At 52.3% G+C, this 13,277-nt stretch overlaps 1 protein-coding gene across 3 annotated transcripts in view; it reads left to right on the top strand.

The window, feature by feature from the left end:
* The window catches only part of DRC1 (dynein regulatory complex subunit 1), a 30,488-nt gene extending 17,568 nt beyond the window's left edge, over window positions 1-12,920 (top strand). For 2 of the 3 annotated variants that reach the window (XM_037146776.2, XM_053667047.1), the window contains 10 exons: window positions 241-380; window positions 2,695-2,829; window positions 3,156-3,388; window positions 6,163-6,275; window positions 7,298-7,387; window positions 7,907-7,993; window positions 9,690-9,889; window positions 10,925-11,068; window positions 11,410-11,512; window positions 12,693-12,920. In XM_037146776.2, the coding sequence (XP_037002671.2) occupies window positions 241-380; window positions 2,695-2,829; window positions 3,156-3,388; window positions 6,163-6,275; window positions 7,298-7,387; window positions 7,907-7,993; window positions 9,690-9,889; window positions 10,925-11,068; window positions 11,410-11,512; window positions 12,693-12,761 (1,314 nt within the window). In that variant the 3' untranslated portion in view covers window positions 12,762-12,920. The remainder of the gene's footprint in view (window positions 1-240; window positions 381-2,694; window positions 2,830-3,155; window positions 3,389-6,162; window positions 6,276-7,297; window positions 7,388-7,906; window positions 7,994-9,689; window positions 9,890-10,924; window positions 11,069-11,409; window positions 11,513-12,692) is intronic. The other variant, XM_053667046.1, reaches the window with a different exon arrangement.
* The last annotated feature ends 357 nt before the right edge of the window (window positions 12,921-13,277 follow it).

Here is a 13,277-nt window from a genome sequence, read left to right on the forward strand (position 1 = left end):
AATGAAAGCTCCAACTGACCACCCTGAGGCGTTGGGTATGTTCACTGCAGCTCGCAGCTGAATGATTTGTGTTCTTTCTGGTTGGCCTTTAAGTTGCTTCTCATGACACATTTCCTTAGGATTCAGGGGGGACACTTGTCCTTGTCATTCCTCTGATGGGGCTCCAAAATGTACCATCGGGATCCTCAGGCATAACAAAATTCTCCCGGGGCCAATCAGTATTATCTTCTCAAACTTTAGATTCTTGAGCAACAACTTCAACAAATGAAAGCAACTTACCAGCTAAACCAAGAAAAGTTACAGTACAACTTCCAGGTGCTGAAGAAGAGAGACGAAGAAAGCACGGTGATTAAATCCCAGCAGAAGAGGAAGATCAATCGGTAAGCGAACGTTCTCCGCCCCTTGCTCCTGGGCCCTGCCGTGCTGGAGGTGGGGGTGGGCGTGTGTGCTTCCCTTCTGTAGGAGGGTCCACTGTCGAAGTTATTATTAAAAGTTTTTAAGAAAAGATAGTGCTCTCAACTGGCTGTGCTCTCCCCCACCTCCTCCTAGAAGAGAGCGTACAGCAAAAAAAAAAAAAAAAAAAAAAAGGGCTGGGAATGTGGCGATTGGCAGGTCGGAGGGCAAAGAGGGAGGAGTCAGAAAGTTGGGTGTTGGATGAAGAGGAGGCGAGGTGGGAGAAGGGAGCTTGGTTGGGCGGGGCGGGACACCATCCCCTGCATCCTGTCCTCAGTGGCTCTTCCTCTGGCTTCAAACTTCCAGTCTCCCTCATCTTGAAAAACCCTCCAAGGAGTCCTGCCGCTCCTCTCTGCACACACTACCTCTGTCCTCTCTGGTCTCTGTGGCCATTTTCCGTTGCTTATCGCTTGCCCCCTTGCCCCTCCCCCACATTCATAATTTGACCTATGACCCCTTATTCGGACAAAAACTTCCCCGTGTAGGATACCAATGGTGCCATTCTGGCCAAGCGCTGTGGCTTTCCTGTTTTTATTGAATACTGAATCTCAGACTTTTTTTTGTCAATTTATTCTTAATTGGTTTCCTTGGGGTGCGGGGGTTCTGCCTTTTCCTGCCTGATAAGCTATTCTAGAAAGCATTTTACCCCTTTGACTTTTTAAAAGTTTCATTGCCTTGAACTTCAGTCCCGTGGCTTTGAATCCCACCTGTGTGGAGGACTGCCAGCTGCATAGTCCTAATCCCGGCCTCACCACCTCACTCTGTCTGGAGCTGCCAAGAGACATTTCGACTTGGAGAGTCGCTGTCATTTCCCGTGTACAGTTTCTGCAACCAGCCTTGCCGACCCTCCCAGGTCTCCTGCGCCCACCTCACTCCCCTTGTCTCCGACTTCCGGCCGCGGCTTAGCACTTGACTTTTCGTTGAGCTCCCCCTTGTGGCCGTCCTTTCCTGCCCACTCCTTCCTTGCTACCTTGCTCAGACCTCCAGCACGCAGCTGGAGTTTATCTTTGTTTTATGAGCTTCTATAATTAGGCGGCACAAAGAAACTCCCTTCCTAAAGGACATGGAAAGACACTTTGGAATAGCTACTTAAAAATTTTTTTTTGAAACTTATATGCAGAAAGTCTCCTGCATATGGTTAAGAAAATGAATTAGATTTTTTATCAGAGACTGTGTACACTAACCATCCCATATTCCTAAAGATGGAAATATGAATTATCAATGCTTGTGTTTTAGGGGCCTTCTGATTATCTCAGAATAATGCTTCGGAGGGAAAATTGTATTTTTTAGAATTTTTTAAACCTCAAATACCTCGGCCTTCCACCCACCTGTTTCTGTGTGGGTGGGGCGCTGACATGAGACACCCACCTCTTCAGCGGTTTGAAGTCTGAGGTCCGTTCCCGGGTCTCAAAGCTGCGCCTGCATGCGTATTTCATGGGGCAAGTTCGCACGCGCAGAGCTACCGTCAGCCGGGCGGGGGGAGCTGTGGCCTGCCAGCGTTCACCATGCCGTGGGCCAGGCCACACCTGGCTGTGTGCGGAGCCTTGGACCACTCCCCTCCCCGCAAACGGGGATAAGTCAGGGGCCTCACCTCTGGGCTCCCGGGCACACCCCGTAGGACTCTGCTGCGGCATTTTCCACCCGGGGCTGTATGTCGGCCTTTGTCTCTCACTGGACTGACACCTTCTCACTCATCTTTGTGTTGGAACATGTCTTTGGCATGAAAGAGACCTTTCGTGTTTGATAAGTGAATGAATGACTGAATGAGAGAAGGAGTTATCAGACCTATGATCAGTATTGGCTCTTTGAGAATGGGGGGCTTGTATATCTCGGGCTTGTGGTGTGCAGTGTTAACTGTTTATTCTCCGCCCCACTCCAGAAGGCCGGAGGCTGAGACGGGTGGTTTAAATGCCTGGGGTTGGTCCTGGAGAGGGACACAGACACGTGGTGTGTGGAGGAAGAAGCAGTCACACTCTCGAATAGGAGAGGGCCTCTTGGTGGGCTCGGGCTTCTGCGCTGTTTTAAATGCGTTTAGTTCTGGATGATCCCACAACCTTCCGTCACCCTTCCTTTCCTTGATCACCAAGGGAGCTGTGTTTGGGAGTACACGAACCCTCGTGGGGGCATCTTGTGCCCTTCCACGAGTCTGACCCTGGGCTCTGCAGCACCGAGTAGTCGGCGAAAGGAGCATCACCCCTTCCGTTCAGCGGTGGATCAACTTCCTTTTCCCCTTCCCCCCAGCCTGCACGACACACTCAACAATCTGAGATTGAAATATGCCAAGCAGATAAAGCAGTTTCAGGAGGACAACCAGTCGCTAACCTCCGAATACAAACGTCTTGTGATACAGTACAAGGAGCTGCAGAAATCCATGAGGTATTTCAGGGATGGGGTCCCCGAGTCGAGGTTGCAGGGAAAAAGTTGGTGGTGGCCACAACTTCATTAGACTTCAATATGGGCAGCTTTTCCGGAGCTGGATCAGGGCACAAAAGAGTCCTCTGTGCTGTCTTCCTTGTCCCTTTACTTGCATGTCACCTACCTTTCCTTGAGGCTTATTGGGATGGCCTTCAGTCTGTCAGAAGTGGGGGGCGGGGCCCCGGATTTACTGCAGTTCTGTCTCGGTTCTTGCTCTCCTACTCATTGAAGGGACCCTAGCCAGGCTCTGGGGTCAGCTGACCACACTCAGTAACTCTCCTTCACAGGCATTTTACTCTTATTGATGATGAGAAGTTTCGGGAAATTTGGCTGATGAACGAAGAGGAGGCAAAGGATCTGATAAGCAGAGCCTTTAATATAGACAAGATCATCCACACTCATCATCTGGGGCTCCCCTGGACGGCGCCCGATTTCTGGTTCCTGAAGAACGTGGGGCCTATATCTCAGAAGCAGCAGAAGTCCGCCACACAGATACTAGAGGAAGTGCTCATGCAGACAGGTGACTAGAGCGGAGCCAAAGAGTCTTCGGGCTGCGGGGACCCTCCAAGCACATCAGGGCAACCCCCTCATTTTGCAAATAAGGAAACCGCAGTCTGAAGAAGGGGAAGAGGCCTCAGGGCCAGGAGGGCTGTAGACTGAGTGGTTGACATGGCGTTTGAGTCTCTAATCTTACCCTTTCCTCTGTATTACAAACTGAAAGTTAGATCTAGAAGCTTGATATCAGATTGAGGTCCAATTTATTTTTGCAAGGTACACTGTTGTGTACCTCCCTTGGTACCTCCCTTAGGTACCTCCCTAAGGTCAGATTGTCTCTCTTTTTGTGATGTTGCAACCATTGATAATCATTGTGTAAGATCCATTATCTGCATTAGGGATGGCAAAATGGTGATATTCTAAGTTTTATCATAATGCCATCATTTATTAGCTGGAACACTTCTGAAAGGAGAATATTCATCTCATCAGCTGTTTGTTACTCTGAGATGTGGTTTGTTTAGGAAAAGCAGGATAGCTGCCTATTCTTTCTCTATTTACCAGTTTGCAGAATAAATGGGTTGGGTCTCTAGTATTTTCCAAATTTTTAATACACACACACACACACACACACACACACACACATGTACAATGAACACATGGATTTAAGCAAATTTGATATGTTTGCTTTACTGCAATTATTATTCTTACTGATGCTCAAATGGTCCTGTTTCTGGCTAGCGGGAGTCTCTTCATGTTGCCTTCTGGGTCCCGTAGACACAACCCTGGTCATCTTTGACAGTTTCTGGGCTCTCCAGAATGACCAGAGGTTCCAGGCTGACATTGTACTTTTCCTGCTTCAGGTTTGGAAGCAGCCATTTCTCCAGGGAGACCTGGTTCTTCTCAGTAGGGAGTGGTTTTTGAACCGCAGTCTGGGTACTGGAGTGCTCATTGTTTCAGTTTGCTCACAGTCTCTAGACCTTCCCAGTGGGCAAGCCCAGGGTATAGAATTACGTTCCTTAAAAAATATTCTATTCACTTATTTTCAGAGCGAGGGGAAGGGAGGGAGAAAGAGAGGGAGAGAAACATCAACGTGTGGATGCCTCTCACACATCCCACACCGGGGACCTCGCCCACAACCCAGGCATGTTCCCTGACTGGCAGTCAAACCGGCGACCCTTTGGTCTGCAGGCTGCCACTCAGTCCACTGAGCTACACCAGCCAGGGCAGGGTTATGTTTGACAGACAAATCATGTGTCCGTCCTGATACTTCCTCCTCATCAGGATGACCGGCTTTTCCCTTCCTCTTATCAAAGTCTATCTCCTTTCTTCTAACTTGAAAATCTTGGTGCCCAATGACTCCAGAATAATTCACTCACTGCCTTCTATGACAATACCTTGGAATAGTCCCAGAGTAAAACATCGACCCTGCTGCTGCAAATGATTCCTGAAAAAGAGTTCACACGTCTCCACGGTTCTTTCTGCTCCGAGGGACGCACTAGGGACGCAGAGACAGGGTGCTGTCCTCTGGAGTCACTCGGACTAGTTTCTGTGTGGTCATGTCATCGGCTGAATGTGCATTCAGGTCTTTCTGTTTTACTTTACTTCTGATATTTGGGGCTGCCCTGTACAATTGAACTTTGTTTTATAATTGTGGAAAATAGTCACATTTCACACAAAGTCAGAGGAACAAAACAAGCTATACTCAAAGAAATGTAGCTTTTACCCCCCTCCCCATCCCACCTGTCCTCTAGGGAGCTACTTAAAAGTGTGTGCTTCCTCCTTTCATTGCTTTTAAAAATCATAAACGAGTATTTGACTATATTTATACAGACCGTTTTTGAAGATGAACGAGAGCATATGCTTTTCTCCACCTCGCTGTTTTCACTTACAGTATATTCTGGAGATCAGTCTATAGTAGTGAGAAGAAGCACCCTTTATTGCTTTTTTATTTGGGGCCCTGTCCTATGGCTGTGCCTTCGTTTATTCAGATAGTCCTCTGTGGGTTATTTGGGGTATTTCCAGTTTTTTGTTTGTTCACTTCTGCTATTGCAAACATCGCTGCAGTAAATAGCTCCGTGCACATGCATTTTCCTGGTCTTGCTAGTGAGTTGCAGGGGCAGAACCCTGGGAGGAGGAGGGCAGCATCGAAGGGCGAGCGCCTCCGTAATTCTGTTGGCTGTGGCTCCGTGGGGTGGTACCATTTCATATTTCCACTAGCAATTTGAGGTCTCGCACTTTTGCAAATATTATCTCATTTTACCTCTTGAATAGCTAGTACAACCTGGGTCATACTATGAACACACAATCTAAAATACTTAAAACTGATCCATGTTAATTAAGACAATTTCTGGCTCCTGCCGTCAGCTACCAGCGCTCGCTGATCGCTCCTCTGCGAGGCGGCCACTGCGTCCACCTGTGAGCTGGCCGCAGCGGTTAGAAACCACACAGCAGATGTGGCGGCGGGGGGCTCAGGTGAGAGTGAAGGGGCCACGCTCTCCGCAGCTCCCTCTCCCTGGCCCTGGCTGCATTTTCAGTAAGATGTTTCCAGGTGAAATTGGGAAAAGTGAGGCAGTGTAGGCTGTCCAAGGATGGGGGATTCTCCAGATGCGCTCTCCTTACGACCTGTTTCCCCCCGGAATAGGCTTTCTTCAGCTAAAGAGACTTGAGAGGACCTTAAAGGGGCTTTTTGAAGAGGTTTACTTTTCTCAAGGGAAGACATTTGACTGTTTCTCAAAGTCCACCAGCCCGAGGAATGATCTTTCTTTCTGTCTCTCCCTTCCCTCTACGCCGCGTCTGCAGAAGAGGAGGCGGCGGAGGAGGCCGGCGCAGCACCGGAGTCTTACCTGGACCTGCCAAAGCGGGTTTCAGCGAAAACCACCAGAAAGATCCTGATGCTGCTGTGTGACGAGTCGGTGAGGGGCTGCGGCAGAGGGGCTCCCGGCGGGGGCCTTGCCGGCTTTCTGCTGCTGCTCCTTGTTGTGCTGCTTCTGATGGCTCTGGCTGGGCCAGATGTGGCCTGGAGGCAGGGGGGACCGGCCCTCAGGAGTATTGCAGGTCAGCCAGGCATAGTCCAGGCTGGCCAATGGCTCCCGATAATTGAAAACAAAAAAAGCTCATTCTGCAAGAGAAGGGGCACCTGTGTTGCCTCTGTGAATCCACCTGCCAAACAGCATGGCCACAACCGACATGGCCCTTCTCTGGGACCCTGTTTGAGATTCTTCTGGGTGCATTAGGCTTCTGCTATGTGCACTGCATGTTAGCAAACCCACTAGGCTTAGGGCTGCATCGGAGCTGGTTTGGCTGGAAGTTAGGCTGTCACCAGACGTGATGAGTGTTTATTTAGATTTCATGGTTCTGAGATGGGGAAAGGGGTGGAGCAAGGACCAGCGGCCTCCAGTCCCCTTGGGACCATTGTGACAGTGTCCTTGGCACAAAGTGGGGCTTGGGCCACTGAGGGCAGCTGTGCTGAAGGAGGCGGCCAGCAGGTGTGCCCTCTCTGTTTGCAGGCTCACTGCCAGTGGCCACCTGTCCCCTGCCTGCTTCCAGCTTTTCTGTGTACACAGCTGTGTTCTGAGGATACATGGGGACTGGCCTATGAGTGACGTGACATTTAGAGGGTAGGAAGCTGTGACCGGGTCAGGTGTGGACTGCTGTGGGCAACTCAGGTGTTTACCTGGGGGCTTGTGGACGAGGTGAGGCTGCGCCCTCCTGAGGTTGGGGGACTAAACCCACGAGGAGCCGTGGCTTTGCTCCTGCCAGGGGCTCCAAGGCACCTGAAGGCCTCCCTCGGGGGAGCCTGTGGCCCGGAGTCTCGTCCCTGGGGCTCTGCTCCGAGGAGTTGTCCCCGGAGTCGTCTCCTACAGAGGAGGCTGCAGAGCCGGGACATGCTCCTGAAAGCCGCCTCTGACTGGAGATGTCGTCCCCGTCTCCTCAGGGTTTCCTCATAGAGAGCAAGCTGCTGAGCCTCCTCCTTCCCCTGGAGAAGAACGAATGCTACCTGCTGAGGCTGGACGCCATTTTCTCAGTGAGTCCCACGGGGCTGAGTGGACACGGGGTGGGGGCCTGGTTCTAAGGCAGCCCCCTGTGTCTGCCCTGCGTGGCCCCAGCCCTGGGAGTGGCCGGGTCTCGGCAGCCCATCGCCCCCTTTACGTGCTCTCTACAACAAGTGGGCCTCAGAGCGTTCCGATGTCGCCCATGCCTGGCCCGTCCTCTGCTAGCTTCTCTCTCTCGTGGCCAGCTCTCGGACCACAGATTCTCCCCACACTCCTAAACTCGGATGTGTGCTCGGCCCCCTTTAGCATTCTTGTACCCACCAGGCCTGTGTGACTCTGAGCCCTGATTGTCGATTGTTCTGACACGTGTGACCCCCATTCGCTGCACATGCCCGTGTTGAACGGCCTCTCCTCTGGGCCATGGCAGCCACTGGAGGCAATGAGGGGAGCAAGCCGAGCGTCTCGCTCTGGGGAGCTGAGGGTCCGACCATCCCTGTGGTGCAGGGGCTCCTTGCGTGGTGTTTGAGCGACCATTCTGTTTTTTCCCCCAGGCCCTTGGAATTGAAAATGAGGATGACCTGTATACACTGGTGAACTTCTTCCTCAAATACCAAGCTCATCACCTGCCTTCCAGCCAGGTGAGCTGAAGTGCAATTGAAAAGAGCATTTGAAATCCTCCTGGAAGCCCCCAGAAGGCATTGCTACCACTGAATAGTATTTCTAGAGAAACAGTGAGGGTCTTACAACAGGGATAGCTAAGTTAGTGTCTCCTTTATGTTACTGCGTTTGCTATTTGCAAAGGGGAGAATGGCTGGGGATGAGAGGCTGCTCTGACGCTGAGGCCCGAGGGGTCTTCTCTGGGGCCCGCCCTCAAAGCCAGTCCTCCCAGGTGAGACCCGGCTGCCAAGTTGTCCCTATTTAGTGGGTAAGGATACTCTGCAAAGTGGAGCCCATTTGTACTGCCTATCTTGATTGTAATTGATTATTCTGAGGAAGTCATTGTGGTAAAAACTTGAATTTAAAAGATGTTTTGAACAGTATTGCTAACCCCAACATGAGTGCCCTGGTATGATCCCCAAAAGAATTGGTCGTGTGGACAAAAGCCAGAAGCCATAAAGAAGGAAAAAAGGATATTTTAAAGTAGATTTAAAAAAATTCTGTAGGGCAAAAATCACTATAAATAAAGTTAAGATAGACATGACAGCTGGGAAAAAGTATTTTAAACTCATGACAGTTGGGGACTGATTTCCTTAATATATAAAGATCTGCCATAAACCAATAAGAAAACGATAACTCAATAGAGCAGACAAGGGATCCGAACAAATACCCTCCAGAAGAGGTGATACAAAGAACTTTTAAACATGTAAAAAGATAATGAGGCTTTCTCGTAATAAGAGAAATGCAGACTAAAGCTGCTCAGATTCGTTTTCCCCTGTCTGGTTGGCAAACATCTGCAAGCGTGAGAATGCGCAGTGGTGGCCGAGGTGCGGGAAGCAGGCAGGCTCCCATGTTGCTGGCGGGAGTGGACCTGGCTGCAGCCTCCGTGCAGGGCCATTTGGCAGCAGCAGTTATAAAACTGTATACGTCTTACGCTGCGATTTCTCCCCTGGGACATGGATGTACACATTTGAACTGTGTTTGTTGTAGTTTATTCATTGTGGTGTTGTATGAAGCGGCAGAAGATCGGAGACAACCTAAATTTCCATCATTGAGGACTTGATTAAATAATATAGGGGTACAGCTGTGCAGTGGAATAGTATGCAGCTGTGAAAAAGAACAAAACATTCTTGGTGTATTTATTGGAAAAGACCACTAAGATATATTGGTGTGTGAAAAAGCCGAGGGCAGAATGATGTGTGTTGGACAGTGTCATTTATGTGGAAGCGGGCTGGAAAAGTGTGCGCTTGTACAGACAGGTGCGTCTCTGGAAGGCTGCGTAAAAACTGACGTTTGTCTGGGGAGGCAAAGTGCATGGACTGAGCGGTAAGAGTAGGAGGAAGACTTTTTTAAATTTAGAAGCTAAAATGTATTTTGTATTATCATTCGAAAGGAGGTCTGTGTCACACAGGCCTTGTAACTGCCAGCGCCGTGAGCCCCTGTGAACCCCGCTTTGGAAAGGGACCACGTTCTGGAGTCCCCACATGCCCTGCCCTGGTCCCATCCGCCTTCTTTTCCACCCTTTGTCCTCACTACTCCTCTTCCAGGGTAAATGTCTCCCTCTGATCTTTTCTGTAATTTCTTGTACATTTTTCTCTTTTTCCCTCTTCCTATCCGTTTTTATATGCTCACGCCTGTGTATCTCTGACCCATAGTCACCCCTGCCACCTTCTCCAGATCGGCCCCTGGCACCTGTCCCCCCTGCAGGACCGAGCAAGCCTGGCATCCTCAATGGAGCCAGCCGAGCAGCTAGACCTCCAGGGAGAGGAGAAGCAAAGTCTTGAGGAAGAGGAGGCCCCCTCTTCTCCCAGGCTCATCCACCCCAACGACGTCCTCAAGATTCTGGAGGCCTTTGTCATGAGCCTGAGGAAGCCCAGGTGGGCTGTGGGGCAGAGGGCTTGCCTAAGAACAGGGGGAGCTGGGGAGGGGGAGGGGCCAAGCAGAGGCCAGGGAGGCTGCTGAGCAAGAGCATGGGGGAGTGAGTAAAGGGACACCCGGAGGGAGGGGCTGGAGGAATCAGTGGGCATTAAAATGAAAGAAATGGGGCGTAGAAGTGATTTCATCCATTGCTCATTCATTCAAGGAACACCTGCTGGGGTCTGGTACGTGTAGGCCTGTGGGAATGACACCTCATGAGCAGAACGGTGGTCGAAGCATATACAAGGTGTCACGTTGCTCCGGGGAGGCATGTCAGAGAGGACTTGAGGAGGGGGCGGCTCAGAACTGGGTTGTCCTAGGCGGATAGAGTGGAGGGAAGGGCGTTTCAGGGTGTCACAGCGCAGGGGCAGGCCTGGAGCGTTCAAGAATGGCAGAGGTGTGGCTAGAGTGTCAGGGTCTGGGAAGTGGGGCTGGTGGGTGGGAGAGCCAGGTGGGACCTGGGAGAGCCTTTCCGAAGGTGCCAAGGTCTCGGTCCTCACCCTTTAGTGGCCTGGAGCCAGAAAGGGTCTTAAGCAGTCGGGGGTTGTGCTCAGATTTGGATTTTAGAAAGATCACCTTGGCGACAGGTTGGTACAAGGAGAGCCATGGGAAGATTTGTCGGGGGCGGTGATAGCCTGGGTCAGGGCTGTCCTAGAGGGGGCAGAGAGGCGGTGCCAGATTTTGAGAGCGTTTCTGGATGTCTTAGTGAGAGAAGTAGGCATAGTAATGAGCTTTAAAGCCAGTGAGATAAACCGAGTGAGCGAAAAAGGGTGGATAAACTCCAGTGGTGCTCACAAAAGTGACATTGGCACCAAGAATGGGGAACAGTGATGTGTCCTTTCTGAGACCCTCCTGCAATCTGATAAGCTTGCATAACTAACCGGGAAGGCAACCTGTGGGAAAGCAGGAAGTCTGTGAGGGACAGGACAGGCACTGACTGGCGGGTCCAGGTGGTGCCAGGCAGACTTGATGGTACCAGTGCCCTTGACCCTCAGGGACTCTCGGGCACCAGTGAAGCTGCTGAAGGAAGTGCGAGATAACTCCAAGGACTCCGAGTACTGGAAGGCCCTGGCCACAGTTGTCTCCCAGGCCACGGAGAACCTCTGGGATGGTCTGTACCTGGCCTTGGAGAAATACCAGTGAGTGTGCGTGTGTCATGACCCAGGAGGGACGAGCTGGGCGGGCAGTGGGGAGGCATCCCGCTCCAAGCAGCCACACTTGCTACCTCCCTGTCCATGAACTCTTAGAAGCTTCCTCTGGCAACTCCTGGTGGAGCTGTGCAGCATTGGTGACTGGCCCTCTGGCCCTGCCTTTTCGGTTCTGTTTCCGTGAACCTAGCTCATTCTGGAGGCAGGAGGGCTGCTCTGGAGGCCACGGCTTCCGGGACCCTCTCCCACTTCTAGCCAGAGTAAAAACAGAGATCCTTGCTAGAGGGTGGAGGAAGCCTTGGGTGGCGTCTCACTGATTTTTCTGCCCAAAGCTTCGTCCTGACGCAGAGGGCCAAGCTGCTGGCAGAAAACAGTGCCCTGGAGCAGCAGAACACGGAGCTCCAGGCACTTCTGCAGCGATACCTACACTCCAAGGTGGGTGACGGGGACCCTCCGTGGAGGGCGGGCAGGGGGCCGGGGTAGGTGGGGCAGAGGTGGGGGACACAGGAGCTGATATTAGGAAATGAGGAGCCTCCTCCTTGACCCAAGGCGCTTTGAGACGTGGGTTGCCATGTTGTCCGTGATGTCACGGTTCTGGGCACCAGCCGCTCATTGGGCCACTCTTAGGAGCAGGGCCAGAGCAGGTCCAAGTGACCGCTGGCCAAACCCTTCCAGAGTTGTTTTCTCTTTTGGTCCTAACAATCAGTCTGTGAGGAAGCAAGGGCAGAAATCCCCCCCTTGCAGGGGGAGAATCAAAACCTGGAGATTTCTGTGGCTGGCCCAGAGCACGGCTCTCCCTGCTCTGCCCGCCCAGGCTCTGCCCTGCGATGTGACGTGGGCAGAGGGGGCTCCAACAGGGGCAGCTATTCCCTGGCCCTCACTCATGCCCACTTCAATGATACTGGGCAACTTCCCCATGGCCCGGCAAGGGGAGGAATCTCATGTCTCTGCTCCCTTTGGTTGGTAACACAGTTAGTTACAAGCTCCGATTTGCTGGTGGGGTGTCCTTCACATCATGCTGAGCCTGTGGGCCAGGAGGCTCATGCCACTGGGCTGAGCATAGTTCCTCCTCTGCCATCAGCTGTGTGTGTGAGAGGTGACAGAGGCCACGAGCCCAGGCCCTGGGTTGTGTGGCTCGGTGTGGTGTCAGGCCCCAGGCTGCATCTGAACAGGGGCCGTAGTAAAGCTTGGGTGTCATGTTGACCTCTTGGCCTGTGACAGGATTCAGACATTAGGGGACCACGGTCTACCCTTCTTCCATCAGTGCTACTGTGCACGAGAAGACAGGGAGGACGAAGGGAAGTGCAGGGCTAGACCAGGGGCTGGGACAGCAAGTGAAGAGGGGAAGAGAATTGAAGAGAATGGGTCCGAGTGGAAGGTTAAGAACATACCCAGAGGCTAGAGAGCTGGAGCGGAAGCCAAACGAGCGGCCCTGGAGCCTGTGTTCTGTAGGAGGGCAGGCGTGGGCTTTCCCAGACACCTGGACCCAGGGGGTGGAGGTGCACGCAGAGATGTGCAGGCCTGTGGGACAGTCAACAAGTGCACCTGACCCCCGGAGGGCATGAAGGAGGAGGACCCTGGGGAACAGGTAGTGACCCCACTCCCTCTTTTCCAGATAAACGAGGAACTGCAGATTCCTCCTATTCAGGTTTTCCAGATGCCCACACAACCCAAGCGGCCCTGAGGAGGTGCTGTGTCGGAGTGGGCACTGGCGTTGGTGCTGGCGCGGGGGCTGGGGCATGTCGCCCGGGGAGCTGCGCTCTGCATTGCCCAGAGCTGCCATTGTAAAGTGACAAGGGCAGTGACCTGTATCCTGTAGTCATGATTAAAGTCTTTAAACAGTTGTGGCTGTCTTTTTAAAGAGGGTTGGGTCCAGTGAGACACGGGCCCCTACCCCCACCCCTGGATCAGGAGAGGACTGTGTCCCGGCCTCAGACTGGCAGGCGAACGGGCGCGATGCTGTGAGATGAGGCCAGGCCAGTGGTGTGCAGCTCCCTTGTTGCTTTGGGAGGCAGTCAGTGCCTGTGCACGGAAGCTGGAACTTTGGGGCAGGGTCTTTAGCTTTCAGATTGCCCTTGGGCCTGCAGCAGGACCCTTTCGGAGAGCTTCTGAGGCCCTCGGGTGCACCCTGCTGTGCACTCTGAGCTGTGGTGTGAGGTCCCTCCCATGGGCACCCCAGGCAGGTGGCCCTGAGGCAGGT

The sequence above is a fragment of the Artibeus jamaicensis genome, unplaced genomic scaffold (assembly GCF_021234435.1).
Source record: "Artibeus jamaicensis isolate MK-2021 breed Jamaican fruit bat unplaced genomic scaffold, CSHL_Jam_final contig_465, whole genome shotgun sequence".
In the NCBI taxonomy this organism is placed as follows: Eukaryota; Metazoa; Chordata; class Mammalia; order Chiroptera; family Phyllostomidae; genus Artibeus; species Artibeus jamaicensis.